We start from the raw sequence: 19,462 nt of genomic DNA on the forward strand, positions 1-19,462 counted from the left end.
GTGAAAAGTTCAAGGGGGCCGAATACTTTTGCAGGGCACTGTATCTCCTATTTAAACTCACTGTCACTAAAATGTTAACAAAATACTTTGTGTTCCTAAAAGCAAAACTATATTCAAGGATACAAATTTAAAGAAAAAACAAACAACTTTGTTCGACATGAGTCCCCCAAGTTCATTTTAATTAACTACATATATTTCTCTTTCCAGCATTAAACGTTTCAAGCCAAGGTTGTTTTTTGTAATTAAAAGAAAAATAATTAGATATACCCGTTCTTTTTATCTTGAGAAAATTGTGAAGTGTTAGCTGCTCCTAGTTAAAACATGAGACATTGAACATTAGAAGTTCAAAAGTAAAAACTACAACGTAAACAAACGGTAAACAAAGTCAAGAAAAAAACAATGTATGCCGAAAACAGTAGATAAGTATTGTTAGAAAAACAAGAGGTATTTAGATTCATTAGTGTGTAGCATGTCACTCTTAGTATTTATTCTTAACGCTCCACTGCTTAACCCTTGTGCTATCTCAGATGACCCCACCCTAACATTGATGTGTTAATTCTACCATGACAAAGGTGGATAAAGGTGGAAAGATTTCATGTAATCCATGGACACCAGTGAAGATCACAAATCATTGAAGAAAAAAGGTTCAGAGCACTGTCTAGTGGGTCTAGATGACCCTACTGCCAAAGGTAAAGTGCCTAGAATAGCACAAGGGATAAAGCTGCAGTGAAACAGCCTGACGAACAAAGAAACATGTATACAGAGGCTTTGCTTCTGTACTAAAGAGAGAATGGATGCTGTTGCTAACTGTGAGAGATATTTTTTCTGGAGTCAAGAAAATCAGACCTGACATCCTGATAACCCTCAAGTGACCACTGCTCACTAACTTAAATGTGTTGTACTGGCTAAACAAGGTAAAGTACAAACTAGAAGACCTGCATGCTCCAACACAAATCAAGATGATCAAGCACTTCAACTATACCATATTTCTGTCTGACAAAAACTCACTGAAAACTATCCTCACTAGCAATGTTGTTGTCTTTGCCAATTTGCCAAAATATTGTCAACACATAGTATGGACTACAAAAATTTTTTATTTAACATACAAAAAAGAAAGTTCTGATGCCCATTAAATGCCATAGCAAGGTGTTAATTTAAAAAAATTATTTACAGTCAAAGAAAAAAGGATGAAGTGTTGAGATTTCACATTTTTTTTGTTTACCGGCTTACAGAGAAAAAATTTAGGGTGACAGCTTCAGACTTTCAGACAATTACTGGGATTGAGACAGCTAAAAGAGTTAACAAAGTTACCAGTTTACTTATAAAATGTACAGAAAAGAGCTTGAAGGTCAAATTTCCAAACTACATCAACAATGTCTTTGAATCTATAATTGTATTGTAATTATTCAAACAAGTTCTTTCAGTTTCTCCTGCAGCTGCTGGATTTCCTCCTGGCCCCGATAGATTTTCTTCAGTCCTCTTGGAAGATAGCGACAGGATGAGAGGTTGAGGTAGTCCAGCGCCTGCATGCGACTAATGACATACCTGCAAAATGAGACGATAACAATATTACAGATATCAGGGCTCCAGACTAACTTTTTTCACTAGGAGCACAGTGGCCCCAACTGAAAATTTTAGGGGCGCAACCAGAAAATTTAGGGGCGCATACCGTAAATCAACATTCTAACCAAATCTACTAATTTCCACTGTATTACTAATAAGTGCTTTAATAATAGATGCAGAAATTACAATGTGCTGTTTCAAATTCAGTGTCACATTTTATTCTGCACTTTTGAAGATGCAACAAAACAAAAGCATCGCTGTCATGACAGTACAAATTTATCTTTGTGACACCAAATAGGTGCAGCCAAGATGCACAATAAGCGTGTTTGAGATCACCCAGGTGAACTCAACGCTGCGCAGATCACCTGGTGTGTGACATATATTTTTGTTTTTGCTCCAACATCAACTGTCAATCGAGAAACCTACCCGGACACAGCTGGAAACTGAACTGACTGAAAGCTGCTCTACAGACTACAAAACAATGCATTATGGGACATGTGTCCTGATGGTTTTTGTAGTGGAGTGATTAACTAAAATAATTTAAAATACCAATTCATTAAAAAAAGGCTACATACATCACAAAACATTAAAATAATCATAAAATATATAATAACACAGATCATACTAAGGGGGAGAAGAATATTAAAACTAAATTGAATGTTAAGGACAATTCCAATTTCCTGTCCTCCTTCAGTCTTGCTGCAGATTCGCTTTCATCTCACAGCCCCCCACCCCCCCACCCCCCCGGTCTCCCCAACGATCTAGGCGAGCCGCTGGTTCATGTCAAGCACGTCTATCGTTGCATTTTCCCCACGTATTTTCAGTGTGTCTAAAACTAATGTTGTTTTTGCTCGCACGTGTTTAAAGTTCAAGCCCCGTTAGCTGTCACGCATGTAGGTGTGGGACATTTATTCTCCTCAGCTGACCCGACTCCCGCGGGAGCGGTGTGCTGCCGTAACAACCGCGCAGGACCGTTTTCTGCGCCGCCGTAACCGTAACCAAAACCTAAACCTTCCTCCGGGTCTGTGCGGCCCAGAGAAAAGTTCAGCACGGACTGCATGTATTTAGAAAATTACGAGCGAATAAATACGTTCTAAAGGAAAGTAAGGAACTCCTTAATGTGGTCCGGGGAGGGGGCTGTCAGGTTTCCTGCTTTCAAGCCCTGTCATTGTCCCGCCCCCAAGAGTCATTTACCCCACTGTGATTGGTTGGTCAGCTTCGCGCACGACAATGAAAAAGTGTCATTCATTAAAACTGGCGGGCTGCAGTAACATTAAACCTTCATATTAAGGCGGGGACCGCAAAATATCATCTTGGGGGCCGCAAATAGCCTGCGGGCCGCGAGTTTGAGACCCCTGCTGTACACTCTGGCACTGGTACACTAGCCGCAGGTGGGAAGAACGAATCAATAGTTCGCTTGCTCATAGCTCAGACGCACATATCAGGTTTTGATATTTGTCTCTCCGTTTCCTTCCCACAGATGTTTACGCGCACTCGATTATCTCTAGGCCCCTCCACGCATTTTAGCCACTCACAGTGGCTGTCCCTATTCTTCTCACACGCAGTGGCCGCCTCGCACACAGGCATCACGCGAGAGTGTACGTGCTCGCGTTTCATGAGTATGTGCGCGAGTGTGTGTGTCTGCCTGCGTCCGTGTGTGCTTGCGTCTCATTAATTATTTCATTGATCATTGACGTGCCCCTTCCACGTTTAATGTATAAAAAATACGAAGGGTGGGGGAAGCAAATTTACTGGTCGCGCATGTGCGACTGGATGTAAAATTCAGTCGCACACTCTCAAATTTTGGTCGCAAAATGCGACCAATTGCTCGCAGTCTGGAGCCCTGGATATCATCCAAATTCGTCAGCTTTCCTGATTTAGACATGCTCCGTGGATTACCTGACTGCACGCAGAGTGATCCTGGTCCCACTGAGGTTGAGCGAGCAGAGAGTCTTTGTCTGAGCTGCCAGGTAACCCATGGCCAGCTCCAAGTCTTCCTCTGTGAAAACCTGGTTTGCAATGTCGAGCTGCTGCAGTGTCTGACCCCACAGCTGTGTCACCAGGTGAAAATCTCTCTTCAGAGATGGCAGCCCGACGTGACTGTTGAAGTACTGACCCCAGAACAGGCACTGCAGATCTGACCAACAACAACAGAAGCTGCTGCTTTAGACATTCAGGATTTAAAGGAGATCACTTCAAAAGTAAGAAGAGTACATCTGCAAATGTTTTAGCCTTTCATTTGTAACAAGTAATAAGCCACAAACAAGCTAAAAGACCAGATTTTATGAGTTACTATTAACCCTTAGTAGTCTTTGCACTCACAGTGCATGTGCCAATAATATTGCTTGCTAACAGTGAGGTAGGAATGACACCAATCCATCAATAGTAGAGGTTTCAGTCCAAATTGAATATGAAAGTTTCAAAAAGGTTATCATCTTTGAAATGTTGGGTTTAAAACAATCATAACAAGAGTTATGGCCTTTTGAATAATTCATTAGAACATTGTTAATTTAGCAGAGGGTTTTTTTTTTAGGGATGTCCCAATCAGGCTTTTTTTTGGCCCAGATCTGATGCAGAATCATTTGATTTTGAGTATCTGACGATATCCGGTCCCGATCTGATACTTTTTGAACACATTTTAAAAATGAATACATTTAATAAACAGATCCAGATTGTCCCCTATTTTTATTTTATAAACCTTCTTATATCATTTAAGACTTAAACAGTTTTCTTCTGTGAAGTAGCTTAAACAATCATGCATAAATAGTGCAACTATCAACTAGAAAACATAGTGAACTATTAACAGGTAAAAAAAAAGAGAATTATTAATGTGAGAATGTTTGGAGAATGTAGCTTTTGTATCTTCAAAGCTATGAAAATTTTTTGATCACTTGTGAATTTATACCTCCTTTGAATTTGTAAAAGGTTAATGACTGTCTTTGAAATCATTTTGGTTGTTTTTAAGAGATTATGGATTTCTTCTTTTTTTTGTTTTCATCACTTTTTCCAAAAAGCTTGTACTTAGTAGACATTCCCCTGGCAGCCGTCTCTCCGTCAGAAGCACAAAAATCAGACCTTTTTTGTTTTGGGGTGCCTTTGTAGGTCATTGTTTGAGTTAGGACAAACTGCAAGAGATACCTGTTGTCAATTTGAAACATTTATTAAAAGAGATATTTTATCCCTGAAATCTGAATGTTTGAACGTCTTGCTAATCTGTCGAATAGTGCCATATTCTGTTGCTCCCATCAGTGTGTGAATGTGTGTGTCAATGGGTGAATGGGACTGTGACTGCAAAGCACTTTAGGCCTTCGAGGAAGGTAGAAGATTGCTATACAAGTACACACCATTTAGCATTTTTTATTTTTGTCCTTCATGGCAATAAAATGTTGTGATGTATTCATGGTATGCAGACTTCTAGTAGAATATTTATCTGTAATAATAAACATGAAATGCAGTATATAGCGCTGATGAGAATAAATATATGATCACTAATCGGGAAACAACATCCAATTCCAATCAAGTTTGAAATTGCGTGATTGACTGGGACATCCCTATTTAAAATATATTTTTATACATTTTTCGCCGAGTTTTGACCTTGTCTTTGATTTTTTGGGGGATTTTTTAATGCAGATGTGTTTTTATTATATTACACAATAATTCCACAATCACACAACACAGGGCAGCCGTGGTGCAGTGGTAGAGTTGTCGACCTCTGACCTTAGGATGGCAGGTCTGGCTACCGCCTTGCTTTACCTCTGCTCCGAGTTGTGGGATTGTGGAACTTTGTTTAATATCATGAAAAATCTTTATAAAAAAAACAAGTTGTCCTAAAAAGATGGATATCAAGCATTGCCACAAAAACTGTTTTGAAAAGAAAATAATCAAGCAAATTGTAAAATTGTAAAAAAAAAATCTCAATAAGCTACAGACTGCTAAGGTTTAATGTTAAACTCACAAAAGTAAACTTTCTCACCTGGACAAGGTAATCGCGCCAGACCAGGTGGTGTGATTCGTGAGCAGCCTCTAAGGTCCAGCACCCGCAGTTTGGTGGAGGCAAACAGAATGTCCAGCAAATCTTTGTCAGTCATGTAGGAGTACGACGTGGTTGCAATACAAAGTTCCTCCAGGCACGGGAACCCAGGTGATGAATCCATGCCATTGCGCATCGTCTTATGCAGGGGTCTGACGTTCAGCATGCGAAAGGTCTGATGGGAGTGTGTACACAGGCTTCTCAGACTGTGGTGCCTCACATTTGGTTTTTATCACTATGGCTGATTCAAAAAAATCTGGAAAATCTATTTTCCCCCCAATTTTTCTGTGGTAAAATTGTGAACACAAAGCTAAAATATTAAATATTATTTTCTATCTATTTAACAGATTGTTTGTCAGCATGAAAAGCAGTTTGGCCACCGCTCCAAAAAAAGCAAAAGCAAAATACAAATAAATGGTAAATATGCAGCATTACCACCTTTTAATGAACTTTGTATAAACAGCCACTTTATAAGATAAAGGGACATTTTTCAAACCTTGAGTTTGGGACAGGCTTGCTGAAGTGCCTGGATGCAAACTGGAAGTTCGCCGTCTTTACTATCAAGCTTTGTGTTCACCTCCAGCAACTCCAAATCAGGACAACACCCCCTCTAGAAAAGAAAAAAAATATACATTCAATGTTAGACCAATGCAAGAATGTACAGCAGCTGCAGCCGAGACATCCATTTCACAGGCTGCAACTGATAACTGTAACTACCGGTACATTACTTTGAAATGTAAAGCCAAGGCTGCCTTACATTTAGAGCTGCCAGAAGTTTATCATTCTTTAGTCCATGAGTGAAAGAGATTTCTTTGATCTGATGCCCATGATTATCAAGATACTCCAGGAGTCCTTCAACCTGGAACTACAGAAAATGTAAAAAAAAAATTAAAAAAAAAAGACAAGTCACTTTATCATTGGGTTTGTATTAGAACAACAACAGCAAAATTACTTGAGTAAAAGATTTCCAGCAACGTTTTTAACTAAACCTTAAAAGGTAAATAACCCTCACAGATCTAATGCAAATATATGGATGTAAAAAGTAGCAATCTTTGAACACAATAACACGGGATTGATCACTGGTTGCTGTTGACGTGAGCATTTAAAAAGCGACACACACATGCCTCTGAGTACTGGATGTTGATGCTGTGCAGAGCACGGCTGTGCAGACCGAGGCTTTGGAACGCCTTCGCTGTCAGGCCTGAACAATAAGAGAGCTTGATAGAGGCAAGGTGAGGGCAGAACTGGGAGACAGCCTGAAAGTGAAAGAAAAATAATTAAATAACATTAACCAAACAGTGAAGATGCTGCACACTCAGGCAGCTGAAGTCTATGATCACAGATGCCTAGCTTTAAAGTCCCACTCCGATCATCTTTTGATCTATTGTAAAAGCCTTCCCAGTGGTCTTTTAATTAGGGTTGTGCCATTTTTAGCCAAAATTTTAAAACCTGTGTTGTTTTTTAGACCATAGTTTCTGCAGAGTTGTTGCCGAGATGGCTGGCGTTAGGTAACCCCGCCCCCTTTTCCTCTCCTGTCGCTGAGAGACATTAAGTCCCAAATTACTTATTTCTCCGATGACATATGTCTACTCCTGATTTACAACAATGTCAATAAAAAACTATTCAGAAGTGCAATTTTGAGCTTAGTTTTCTTAAAATGTCATCAAAAAGATGCTACAAGAACATGTTTAAAAACTTCTTTAATGCTCCTAATCATGTACTGCTGTTTGCATCATCTGATGACATCACTCTGAATCACTATTCTAGAAAACCCAATAAGAAAATAAAAGAACATGTGGTCAATAGATCTGTAAACTGTTAACATTACCTGCAATGTGAAATCAACATTCTTTGTCCAGTGGCAGAGAGCGAAATCTCGCAGCTGAGAAAATCTATAAAAAAAATGTAAAAGACAACATGCTGTATTTATTCAGTCAATTTGTTGTTACTTAATAAGCAAAGAGAGGTGGATTTCAATTAGAGTTAAATGTTAAAATTGCCTAAAATAGCTTTAAAATGTAGCACAACTACAATGCTGTGTAGACAAAAAAAAGTATAAATTGGAGTAAAAAAAAGTCGAAATTGTTCCAAATCAGTGGGTGTTTTTTAAACTCCCGTGACCAGCCTGATGCACTAAACTGCACAAGTCACAAGGTATTAGACTGATGCTACACACCTGTTCTGAGCCAGCCAGGTAACCGTGTCCTTTATTTTTTTCTCAGTCTTTGGCAGCTGAGACTTCCCTGGTGGGATCCAGCAGTGTCCTAAAGTCACTCTGCGCCACAGGATGGGGCTGGAAGCTGCAGCGTTCCAAAGACGACAAACTCTTCCCACCCTAAAGCACAAAGACACCAGGAAACCACATGATCTCAAATCAATGAGTCTCTGTGATCTCCTAATTATATTAAAAAAAAAAAATTGATGGTAAAAATCCCCAGAACAGTGCTATTTTGCCTAAATTGGGAGTAAGTAAGGAGCAAGAGCACTAGGAAAATTTACCAAAAAAAAAAAAAGAACAGCAATTAAGACAAAATATAAACATCTTTCTCTTGGGACAGCATACAATACCTGCATAAAAATGGGACTGCGTTGTCTTGACTGACCACCATCTGGAAAATGTTGACCAACACCTCCTCTGGCAGATTCTGGCCCCAACGCTGGTCATTTGTTCCCTGAGGGAAAGCAAACATTGAGGGCTCCTCTTCTTCCACAGCAGTTTTAGTTTCCACTTTCCCCTTGACATGGACTGTCCTGTTCGTCTTAGTCCGAATGGCTTTTGTGTTTTCTCTGACAAGTTTCCTCTTTTTGCTTCCCTTTCTTTTGGGAGCCCAAGCTGAATCATCATATTGAGAAGAAGCGTTGGATATAACAAGAAGCATATCTTCTCCTTGGTGGACTGTGTAGTTGACCCGGGCAGACCTGGAAACAGTAGCTTTTTTGGGTTTTTTCTTTTTAGTACTCGCATTCTTCAAATGAGCCTTCTTTAACTTTGAGCCACCTTCTCCTTGACCTTTTGGTGCACTCTCCTCTTTTCTTTGGCTTTGGGATGAAGCCTCTGGGCCTGAGGGCTCCATAGTTGCAGCTATCTTGTTTTATATAAACATTGGATCCAGCAGGTGTCAGCATGGCACCAGGGGTTGTATCAGCATCTAAGGAAAAAATTTACCTAATTTAAGAAACCCAAAAGATATGACTAAAAAAAAAGATAAAAAACGTTATTGATCCCGAGTTTGTAGAGTTGATATCAAGACATTTCACGACAATTCAAACAAAACAATAAAGTTTAACTCTGAGGAATCCTACAGCAGGTCTTGATATTGGACCGATTGAAAATGCTCCAAATAAGCGTTTTGGTTTTTTTTGTAATAGCACAATGTAACTATCAACATAAGTAAATATACACATAAATATAAAACAAAACCGTAAAGAAAACAAACTATTTAAATCATTGAATAAAGCGATAAGAAAGCAAAACAAAGTCAATAAAATAAAACACATAAATAGTGAGGGTTTGCTATAACAATAGTGAAAACTGTCCTCGCTTTTTTATTTTTCATGAATTTTAGTAAATTAAATATATACAGATCTCCTTGTGAAATATATTCAAAAGTGGTTTTTGAAAATTTACTTTTATGTATATAAATTTGCCCCTAGAATTTTTTTTTCCAATTCAATTTATTTCTTTTCATTTCCACAAAATCTATAAAAACAAAAGATCTTGCACACGTTCCATTCCAATAGGGGAAATAAAATGGAACAGAAAGAGGAAACCTTGCTTATCTGCCCCTTTTACATTTTTTGATAAATAAATTTTAGAGTTAAAAAAGAATATATCAAGAAAAATAAAAAGGTACTTAAACATAAATTACATGTAAGTAGTATGCAGCTAGCTTTAGCTTAGTAGTAGCATACAGAAAAAGGCATATAGTAGGATAACTTCCACCTTACCGCGTCCCAATTTAGTAAAAACTAAGGCATAAAACATAGAAAAGTAAACGTTACTTGATAAAAATAAGTATTATGGAAATTAAATAAGACCCAATTGTTTTACCTTGCAAGCTAGCAAACCATTGTGGAGGTCTATCCAAATTGTCGTTTTTTTCTGAAAAAAAGGAGCCTATTCACTTAGTAAACCGACTTTGAAATGGACGTTCGCCTTTAGCAATTTAACATGAAAATAGGCTTCGATGTTTTATTTTACTATCACACAGACGAAAAGCACCAGAGCCTATTTTCTAAAAAGAAGGAAAAAGCAATCCCACAATTCTTTGCGGTCACTGCACTAAAAACAGGAAGGAAAAACTGTCTCGACACTGAGACGCATAAAAGCAGCAAAAGATGCCAATTATGTTATAAATCAACCTTTATGCTGTGAATTTTTGTTTGTGAGTCGTCGATTTATTTTTGGTGAGCGCGTGAGCTATTGGAAATTATTTAAGGAAAAACAGAGCTAAATCCACTAAATAATATTATTTTTGAATTTCAATAGTGAATTTTTGCATTTTTGATTGAAACGTTTTTTGTTGTTTTTTACATAGTTGTGGATTATGCATCTTTATTTACCTTTTCATTTTTAGATTGGACATTGTGACGTCCAATCCACGCGCCGACGCATTGTTTACGTAGCATAGGTGGAGCCAAATTTTGCAAATGAACATATCTCTTTTTTGGTTTCCTTTCGAATCTATTCTGTCTCCTGTCCTTAACCTATAACGTTTATCAACGAGCTGAAGAAAATACCGTAAAATAGGAAGTTTTTTTTTTAGAACAGTTTGGACCCACAATGCATTTCGCAACCATACTTTGATTGGTCCGAACCTCGGCAAATGCCTGCCTTCGATAAGCCTTGCATCGTGTTTTGTATTTTCAGGACAACGTAAGTAGATGTTTACCTTTATTTAAAAACACTGGTTCGTTCACAAAGTTAGGATTGAACCGAAATGTCTGTTGTTCTGTTTGGTTTTTGCTAATGCTCAGATCAGTGTGCTGGATTTCTCTGAAAGTGATGCAAACAAACAGAGCATGGCACATAACCCGTAGTTAGTTGGCTGCTTGTTGTTGCAGCGATTAATGGCTAACTCCTATTGCTAATCTAATGACTAACTGAAAAGTAGAAGAGATATATGCAGTTTATAGTTGCGTTAACATGAACTTTATGAGCAAATGCCACTGTTCTGGGCATGTGGTAAAAGATATGTCTGTGCTACGTATAGCTTAAAAAAACAATCATCGATTTGCGAGTAGCAATCAATCATGAAATTACAATGTAGTAAGCCATTTTAAATGTAGATCTGAATGCTTTTTATTTTCTCCTATAACTTATAACAAGATCTAATGCAAGGAAATCTAAGAGACGCAAAAAAGTATTTGTCAGTAAGTTGCCTTCAAGATGAGATATGTAATGGAATAATCATACTCTTCAACTGTAAGGGATGCCATGTATTTAAAAAAAAAAACAGTTCATCCTAGTCTTGTTCAGGGGGGTATTCCAAAAAGCAGGTTATGCGAGTTACCACGATAAATTTGAGGCTAAGGAAGCGGATAACCTTAGCTTTCAGTTCCAAAAGTGGAGGTAAGTTAAGGGTATGTCAAGTTGCCATAGCAACTCATGCTCTGAACATAACCTGGGGGGTATTCAAGGAAGCATGTTTAAACTAGCCTGAACTCTGGCTGAAATCCTCCTGAACTTGCTTACTCGGGGTATGTCGGTTCCAAAAGACCGGATATGAGTTAGCGTAATTACGCTCGACTTGGTAACCCTTGGTTAAAGCGGGTGCACGTCAAGGACATAAAGACATTCTCAATGGATCGCCGATTTCCGGAGTCACCATGGAAACGCGTGGTGAAAAAAAGAGAGCGCTATATTTCAGTGAGACGGAGTCGGAGATTAATGACTGCTATGAAGATTATACGTCCATCAAAAAGTAACATGGCTCATCAGCAAAAATAGGTTCTGCTTGTAGTAGAAGAACAGACGAAGTAAATGTACGTTCTGATCTTATTTCCATTTTCCTTGTGAAGCATGCATATATATATATATATATATATATATAAAATTGGATAAATTATATATATATATAGAATGCTACTACTCAAGTAATATATATATATATATATATATATATATATATATATATATATATATATATATATATATATATATATATATATATACTATATAGAATGCTACTACTCAAGTAATATATATATATATATATATATATATATATATATATATATATATATATATATATATATATATATATATATATATATATATATATATATATATATATATATATATATATATATATATGTGGAGGTGCAGGAGTTTAAGTACTTGGGGTCAACAGTTCAGTGTGATGGGGAGTGTGGAAAAGAGGTGAAGAGGCGAGTGCAGGCAGGTTGGAGCGGTTGGAGGAAAGTGTCAGGAGTGTTGTGTGACAGAAGAGTGTCAGCAAGACTCAAAGGAAAGGTGTACAAGACAGTGGTGAGACCAGCTCTGCTCTATGGGTTAGAGACGGTAGCAGTGAGACAGAGACAAGAGGCTGAGATGGAGGTAGCGGAGATGAAGATGTTGAGGTTCTCCTTAGGAGTGACCAGGTTAGACAGGATAAGGAACGAGTACATCAGAGGGACGGCTCATGTTGCCTGTGTTAGCGACAAAGTCAGAGAAGCCAGACTGAGATGGTTTGGACATGTTCAGAGGAGGGATAGTGGATATATGGGTAGAAGGATGTTGGAGATGGAGCTGCCTGGCATGAGGGCAAGAGGACGGCCAAAGAGGAGATACATGGATGTCTTAACAGAGGACATGAAGTTGGCTAATGTTAGGGTAGAAGATGTCCATGATAGAGTGAGGTGGAAAAGGATGATTCGCTGTGGCGACCCCTGATGGGAAAAGCCGAAAGAGAAAGAAGAAGAATATATATATATATATATATATATATATATATATATATATATATATATATATATATATATATATATATATATATATATATATATATATATATATATATATATATGCATATATATATGCATATATAATTTATCCAATTTTGCCAACTTAAATGGTATCCCTTAAATGGAATGGTGTCCCACAATCCCTTGCGGTGCCGATCTAACAGCAGCACCAAAGTTACGTCTACTTAATTGAATTAATTTGAATGAAAGTAAAATAACTGTCTGAAAACTATGTGTTATTTTTAAACTGACTTAACAAAAATGATTTTTAATTATCTTAACTGAAGCAAATAATTAAGTTAGATCAACAAAGTTTATCTTTCCAACATCCATATGTGGTCTTATCACCCTCTCACGGTGGAAAAAGTATTATCTGAGCTTCTTCATCCACTAAATTATCTTCAAATGGACACGCCATGCTGCTTCACCTTTCTGAGGTTTCTCAAGCAGAAGCAGAAACTCTTTTTTTTTTGCTGATGCAGCCGTATTACTTTTTTGATGGGCGTATAATCTTCATACGCCGTCATTTAAATCTCCGACTCTGTCTTACTGGAATATAGCGCTCTCTTTTTTTCTCCACGCGTTTCCATGGTGACTCCGGAAATCAGTTTGGCGCTCGCTGCCTTTTTAAAACACCCTCCAGCATGCATGTTTTACCGGTATGTGTCAACGTCAGGGCGGCCATGGTGCAGCGTAATATTGCAGGTTCGATTCCCGCCTTGCACGCCCATGTGTCGAAGTGTCCTTGGGCAAGACACTGAACCCCACCTTGCCTCTGGTGGTTGGTTGGCGCCAGTGTTTTAGCAGCGGAGCCGCTGTGTGTGTGAATGGGTCTGTGACTAAAGCGCTTTGGGCCTTGTAGGTAGAAAAGTGCTATATAAGTATACGCCATTACCATTTACCAACGTTAAATACGTAAAAAACACCCATAACATAAACTGCGCCATTTAATCCAGGGCTGTTGTATTGTAAGGAGAGGAGTGGGTTATGGAAAATAATATGGCTTTAATTGTGTGTTTGTGTGTCTGGCAGGGTTTGTGTGTCTGGCAGGTCAGTGCGTGGTGTGGCTCTTTGACTATTACTTTTAAAAATTTCGGCTCTTTGTATCAACCTTGTTCGCCAACCCTGTTTGTGTTGGTGGTTTTAATAGAAAAAAACGGCGGATGTAACGTGGAATAAAACGTTAACCAACGACCCAAGACCAAGGTAAGAAAGTGCAGTAGGTTTTTTTGTGCTGTAAGTTTTTCTCGTGAAAATCACTGCATTCGTTACCGTTTTAATCCACGTTACAGCCGCTGTTTCTTTTCTATTAAAGCCTCTAAAAGAAAGTCCCGCCTCGCTGGATTTGACCAGCAAATTTCAGCTAATCAGATCAACCAGAAACACATTTAGTACGCTACGTACATTTTGGAGAAAATGTAAGATTTTAATGTTCGCCTTATGGTTGTAAAAGTATGGTATGTAGAAAATATGATAAAAGGCAGAGAGCCACTTGCAGCTCAAGAGCTGCCTGTTAACCCCCCCTGCTCTGAAAAATAAAAGACCTGCCCCGCTGCCTTGCCGCATTTGACCAGCAAATTTCGGCTAATAAGATCAACCAGAAGGGTTACTGCCCCCAAGTGACAAACACACCCCTAAATACCGCCCCCCCAAATGACAAAAACACCTCCTTAACACTGAGCGCACTCTGCGTGGTTGTAAGGTTCGCTCTCTTAGTTCCTGAATACGCCCGCTCAGTTGTCTTTACGCTCGTTCACTTTATGGCAGAGATGAAACGCCATAGGAAACACAGTTTTTCAACCCCAATGCCTTTTAGTAACTGTTTTGTATGTGCCATCAAAGAATTGAAGGTTAACTTGTTTTTTTTTGTGTGTGTTTTAACAGATTTTCTCAAATGGAAAAGAGTCAAGATTTCACCCTTTGTGGGAAAGATGTTGTGACTGAAGCTGGTCTAAGTAAGTGATGATACCTGCTGTAAACCATTTGCAGTTTTTACATTTGATCAAAGGACCCCTTCGATCCATTTGTGGTTGTTCCAGTAGTGACTTATCTGCTTCTATCTAAGCTCAAACTTGGTGTCTTCCTCACTTTTTTTATTGCGTCCATGAGCCTTATCTTTGGTTTTCCTGTACACCTCCTTCCTGGTAGCTCCAACCTCAGCATATTTTTACCAGCATAATCTCTGTCCCTCCTCTCAGCGTGTCCAAAACATGTCAATCTGCTTCTTTGCATTTATACATATATCTTCAAAACATCTAACATGATCTGTTCAAATGATGGGTTAATTCCTGATTCTGTCCATCCTCATCACTCCCATAGAGAACCTCAACATCTGTAGCTCAGAGAGTACTAATGACTTCAGCCTTTCCTCTCTCCCCGCCATTATTCCTCTAACCACTCCCACTTTTGTTTTTCAGGAGATGATTACTACTGGAAGCTTGTTGCTGACTTTATCGGCCCTCAGTCAGGAGAAGAATTGACGCTCGAGAAAACATCATGTAAATACAGGGTTCTGATTCAAATTGGACTTCTGAGAGAGGACAATAACTTTCCCTGGATCGCCATCATAGAGTGGCTCAAAAAAATCTTCCCCAGGCATCAGTCTGCTGACTTTCGGCGACTGATTGAGAGGGGCATCGCAACTACCTTGAGTCTTGAAAGTGATGCACGGCTAACTTTCCTCGAGTCAGACGTCAACTTCAGCTTTGTCGGCCCAATATGTGACAGCATTGGTGTAGAAAGGGAAGACCTTCTGGAGCTCACAAATTTTTCAGAGCGAGCTCAGTCGATAGAGGTCACAAATGCACTGATTCTTGAGCTGAGCGACTTTATCGCTCGGGAGAAGCTTTCTCCAATTGTCATTGTTACTTGGCTGAGAAACTTCAACCCTGAGTTCTGTAAAGACGGGGACATTCAGAAGGCATATAAAACCCTGAAGCCTAAGATAAAGAAGATCCGGTTGTTTTGTAACAATCATGAAACAAGAAGTCACAGAAGAAACATACCAATGGAAAATCTGCTTCAAAGCCCATTCGAACTGGTTCACAAGAAAATGCCAAAGATAATTCTGAAGAAACGCATAAAGAGAAATGAGATTATTAATTATGAAAAAGTTGCGGTCAAAGAGGAGTACGAGAGCTGTGAAATTTCCCAATCTGAAGGGCCTGAGATAAAAAAAATGAACTTTGGGGACACAATGCAGAGGAATAATGATGATGCGGGTGACACGAGTGAAGAGGATCCAGACACGTGCAGTGGTGGGGATAAAAACTCAGACAATAGAGGGGAGTCACTGACTCTGTTAGATATTACAATGCTGTCTGTTCAGAAGCTTTCAAGTGTGTATGGTGGGAAAACTGCAGCATGCAAACAGGTTTCCTTGGATCTGCTCAAAAATCAGTACGCTCTAACAAGCAAGGAGCACCCTGCCATGATGGAATTTGAGAGGAAACTCGATGCATTGCCCGAAGATGTTAAGCTTGTGCGTCCAGTGGAGTTTTTAAACTACAATGCCCATTTCCTCGTTGATCTGCATGATGCGGTGGAGAAGCACATAATGAGCTTCGAGAAAGAGATCGTTCAGTCTTCAGGGGAAAAACTGGGCAGAGATAAGCTTCTGAAATTCAAGTTCTTTGTGAATTTGCCAGAAAGTGCCACTTTCCGCTTCATTCACATGGCCTGTGATGTCTTGAGCCCACGCACACCTGACATGCACAATTACAGAAAACACTGGATGGCTTTCTGTGCAGAAAAGAAAAACCCCTCCAGACTTGCAGTGAACCAGTCAAATAGATTCAACAACTACTTTGAAGCAGCTGCAGGCCTTATTCACCACCACAAAGAGATTGCTCTCTTCTTCTCTGACTTGCTCTTGATGAACAATGACGAATGTACCAACGTTATTCTAGAGAGCGTAGCGGCAGATGCAAGTGACGCCGTCATCCAGAGTTTTGTCTGTGTTCTAGCCATAGTTTACTGCAAAATCCTTGGCCCTTACTGGCAGCTTCTGAAGAGTGGAGGAGAATACGCTCTGTTCAGTAAGTACCTGCTCTGCCTCTATCAAAAGTTCCTGGACTGGTCGAAAGATCCTTCAACTCTATTGGAACCAGAGGAGGGCGCAAATGTGTTTCTGCAGTTCCCTCTGCAAGAGAAAACTTTCAGGGGTGTGTTTGAGTACTGTGGCCAGTGGCACACAAACAGAGATCTCATTAAAGCTTGTCTGAAGAGAACCATAAAGGTAATCGCTGCCGTCACTGAGGAACATCTGAAGAAGTTTCTTCCTGGAGGAAGCTTTTCTCAGATACCTTCCACTGAAGTGAACCTGCAGCTAGTGAGTTGCACGTTCTCCGTCTTGATGGCGGAATATCCCTTTGGCCATGCATATCCTTATAGAAAGGAAAGACCTGACAAGTTGTCAAAGGGCTCCTTGGTGTCTGGTAGCTCTCAGGAGGATGGTGAGTCCTCTGGCAACAGCTCTGATGAATCGTCAAGCTTTCAATATAAAAAAAGTTTCCAAAAGCAGGACCAGAGTCCACAGATGAAGAAGGTTTCTAAAAGAGCCCAGCCAGAGGAGCACGAAGAGATCATGGACAGGCATTACATCATAGAAACAGTGGCCAGAAACGGAGGGCCATGTAAAACGCAGCAAGATGTGGATAAGTTGATGCTACGCTTCGATGGAAAGTCCCGGCAGGAAAAGCGAGAGGGACTCCGCTGTGAGATTCTGTACCAGCAAATGGTCCTAAACAACCAAAACCCACACCTAGAGAGGCCATACATCAATAGCACCCAAATGATGCTGAAGTTGAAGTTTGCCCTCCCTCGTGTGAAACCAAGCTTCTCTGTGGTGTTGGAGCCTCGAAAGACTAAAGTAAGAACCAAAGTCCAGATTGTTCCAGAAGGTCTGCCAACTCCAGAAGTCGTGGTTCCTCCAGCTGAACAAGACAGTGTGTTAGAGCCTGTTGGTGAAAATGTGGACGAATGACATCGTGGGACTTCATATTGAGAGAAATGGACTTTGACTTCAGTCTTTTTGCCTGCAAATTTTAGATGTTTACTTTTGTGCCACTGTAGTACAATTATTGCTGTTGAGAAGGTTTTAATATTGCATGTTTTTGAGAGTTTGCTGCATACTACTCGTTACCAATACCAAGGTAATATTATGTTACTTTATTTGGCGCTGTCAGATGTCTGTCTCGTTTTCTTGATGATGTATGAATTTAAAAAAACAAAGTGCCAGGTGTCATTGCAAGTAAAATGTAGAAACCAGTTCTTGTGTGTCCATCCTCATTGTTTGTCATTTTTTGATACATTTTCAAAGCGTTCCCAGTGGTCTTTTATGATAATGCAGTTATAAGCCAAAATAGAAAAAAACCTGTGCCTAAGACATAGTTTCTGCAGAGCAGCAGTAGTTCATCAGAAATTGGCCTCTGGGTTGTGGGCAAGACTATTGGTGTGGAGTAGAGGGCTGCATTGGGATTGGGTCCCGCCGGGTCCCGCGGGACCCAACTCAAATCTCGCGGGATTGGGCGGTTTGAATTGTACTGCGGGCGGGAGCGGGCGGCAAAAAAAAAACTCTGCGGGATCAGTTTTGCCATGAATATCTCATGAATATATAATAGTGGACTACGTTAGGCTGTGCGGCTGTTGGAGTCTTATGTACTGAAGCTCCGTGAAGGCACCAGGTAGAGACGCCCAATGGCCTCTGTCATCTAACCTATTGTTGGGGGTGTGCAGCGCCCCGCCCCGCCTCTTAGAAATTGTGTTCTTTAAAGCCTGATACCGCGGTCGCGTATGGGCGGAGCTATCAGCTAAAGTTCTGGTCTGATCGCTGCATGGAGCGATGTGTGCATCAATGCATGGTAGACACGAAGAATGTGGAGAGATCAGGTTTATTATTTTAAAGAGTTCTGCTTGATAATCATGTTTCCATGTTTGAGTTCATAGAATCATCCCAGAGAAAGTCTCTACTTCAACTCCCGCAGTGAAAGCTGCGTCTCAATCTGACGCCGTGTTTCCATCTCTCTGACAGAGTTTGAAGCCAAAGCCCCTCCCCCGCCTCTTTACCTGCTTTTCCTCTCTACCTGTTCACCTGTTCACATCCTCTGCAGCTTAGAGTTATTTTCCCCGCGCTCCCAGTGTGTTCTACACAGAGAGCGCAAAATACGGTCATAGCAGGTTAACCCGTTAGTCGGAACGCTCTAGCGCAACAGAAGGATGAAAGAGCTGTCAATCTATCTGGCAACACTGCGCGGGATAAGGAAGAAGCAGAGGTTTCCTGACAGGGACATGATGTCAGTTGATGAAGCAGAAAAGAACCTCAAACGAGGTTCATCGTGTTCAGATCTGCGTGCCAATGCCCCACTGAGGCGCAAAACAGCAAAAACGGGAAAAGGCTGAAGCTAAAAAAAAAAAAAAAAAGTATTTTTCCGTCAGGAAAAAATTAATTCATAGATTTTCAGCTCTGTTGAACCATTACAATGTTTTTCTTCCTGCAAATGACTTTGACCTGCATCTATCCCAGCTGGTTCAGCGCGCTTCAGGCCGTCTGTCGTGGACAAACAATGTCGCAGACACACGCACACTTTTTTTACCGAACAGGATTTGTGAAAATATATTTAATGATTATGTTGCACATTAAACAAAAGAGGAATGCATGAAAAGATGAGACTGGAGGAGGGACATGAATGTCTTTAATAATATCAATAAAAATACGTGTTTTTTTCTGCGGGACGGGAGACGATACAAAATCAATGCATCTTTATTACTGTGCGGGACTAAATTCTATGAGTTTTGCGGGTGCGGGCGGGAGTGGACATACATATTGCGGGTGCGGACGGGAGTGTAACGCATACGTTGCGGGAGCGGGCGGGATTGGTCAGAAATTTGGGGGGTGCGGGCGGG

The 19,462-nt window shown here is 40.0% G+C and overlaps 2 protein-coding genes across 6 annotated transcripts; one reads left to right on the plus strand and one right to left on the minus strand.

The window, feature by feature from the left end:
• Positions 1-1,074: 1,074 nt before the first annotated feature.
• On the minus strand, positions 1,075-10,268 carry fbxl6 (F-box and leucine rich repeat protein 6). Of its 4 annotated transcripts, none has more exons than XM_020707217.2 (11): positions 10,157-10,268; positions 8,592-8,742; positions 8,162-8,512; positions 7,770-7,928; positions 7,422-7,485; positions 6,718-6,849; positions 6,351-6,458; positions 6,090-6,203; positions 5,537-5,768; positions 3,463-3,700; positions 1,109-1,545 (listed from the first exon to the last, which is right to left on the minus strand). In XM_020707217.2, the coding sequence occupies exons 2-11, from the start codon at positions 8,717-8,719 to the stop codon at positions 1,407-1,409; spliced, it is 1,665 nt and encodes a 554-aa protein (XP_020562876.1). In that variant the 5' UTR covers positions 8,720-8,742; positions 10,157-10,268; the 3' UTR covers positions 1,109-1,406. The 4 variants fall into 4 exon arrangements, with proteins under 4 accessions (XP_004074337.1, XP_020562876.1, XP_011479348.1 ...); XM_011481046.3 differs by lacking the exon at positions 10,157-10,268 and adding an exon at positions 9,645-9,960; XM_004074289.4 differs by lacking the exon at positions 10,157-10,268 and adding an exon at positions 9,645-9,957 and having other exon boundaries at positions 1,075-1,545; positions 8,162-8,742.
• A 10-nt stretch (positions 10,269-10,278) lies between these two features.
• On the plus strand, positions 10,279-17,830 carry LOC101160991. Of its 2 annotated transcripts, XM_011481047.3 has the most exons (4): positions 10,345-10,469; positions 13,710-13,765; positions 14,444-14,514; positions 14,977-17,830. In XM_011481047.3, exons 3-4 carry the CDS (start codon positions 14,454-14,456, stop codon positions 17,541-17,543), a joined length of 2,628 nt encoding a protein of 875 aa, XP_011479349.1. In that variant the 5' UTR covers positions 10,345-10,469; positions 13,710-13,765; positions 14,444-14,453; the 3' UTR covers positions 17,544-17,830. The 2 variants fall into 2 exon arrangements, with proteins under 2 accessions (XP_004074338.1, XP_011479349.1); XM_004074290.4 differs by lacking the exon at positions 13,710-13,765 and having other exon boundaries at positions 10,279-10,469.
• Positions 17,831-19,462: the final 1,632 nt, after the last annotated feature.

The sequence above is a fragment of the Oryzias latipes genome, chromosome 11, assembly GCF_002234675.1.
Source record: "Oryzias latipes chromosome 11, ASM223467v1".
NCBI lineage: Eukaryota > Metazoa > Chordata > Actinopteri > Beloniformes > Adrianichthyidae > Oryzias > Oryzias latipes.

Bases quoted from the DNA above. Each gene is read 5' to 3' on its own strand.
- fbxl6 (XM_004074289.4), bottom strand. From the start codon at position 8,667: ATGGAGCCCTCAGGCCCAGAGGCTTCATCCCAAAGCCAAAGAAAAGAG. The intron at 7,486-7,769 runs GTGTGTAGCATC...TTTTTTTTATAG, and splicing joins ACCTGGCTGGCTCAGAACAG to ATTTTCTCAGCTGCGAGATT. The intron at 6,459-6,717 runs GCATGTGTGTGT...CATTTTCTGTAG, and splicing joins TCAACATCCAGTACTCAGAG to TTCCAGGTTGAAGGACTCCT.
- LOC101160991 (XM_004074290.4), top strand. From the start codon at position 10,420: ATGCCTGCCTTCGATAAGCCTTGCATCGTGTTTTGTATTTTCAGGACA. The intron at 10,470-14,443 runs GTAAGTAGATGT...GTGTTTTAACAG, and splicing joins TTTTGTATTTTCAGGACAAC to ATTTTCTCAAATGGAAAAGA. The intron at 14,515-14,976 runs GTAAGTGATGAT...TTTGTTTTTCAG, and splicing joins TGTGACTGAAGCTGGTCTAA to GAGATGATTACTACTGGAAG.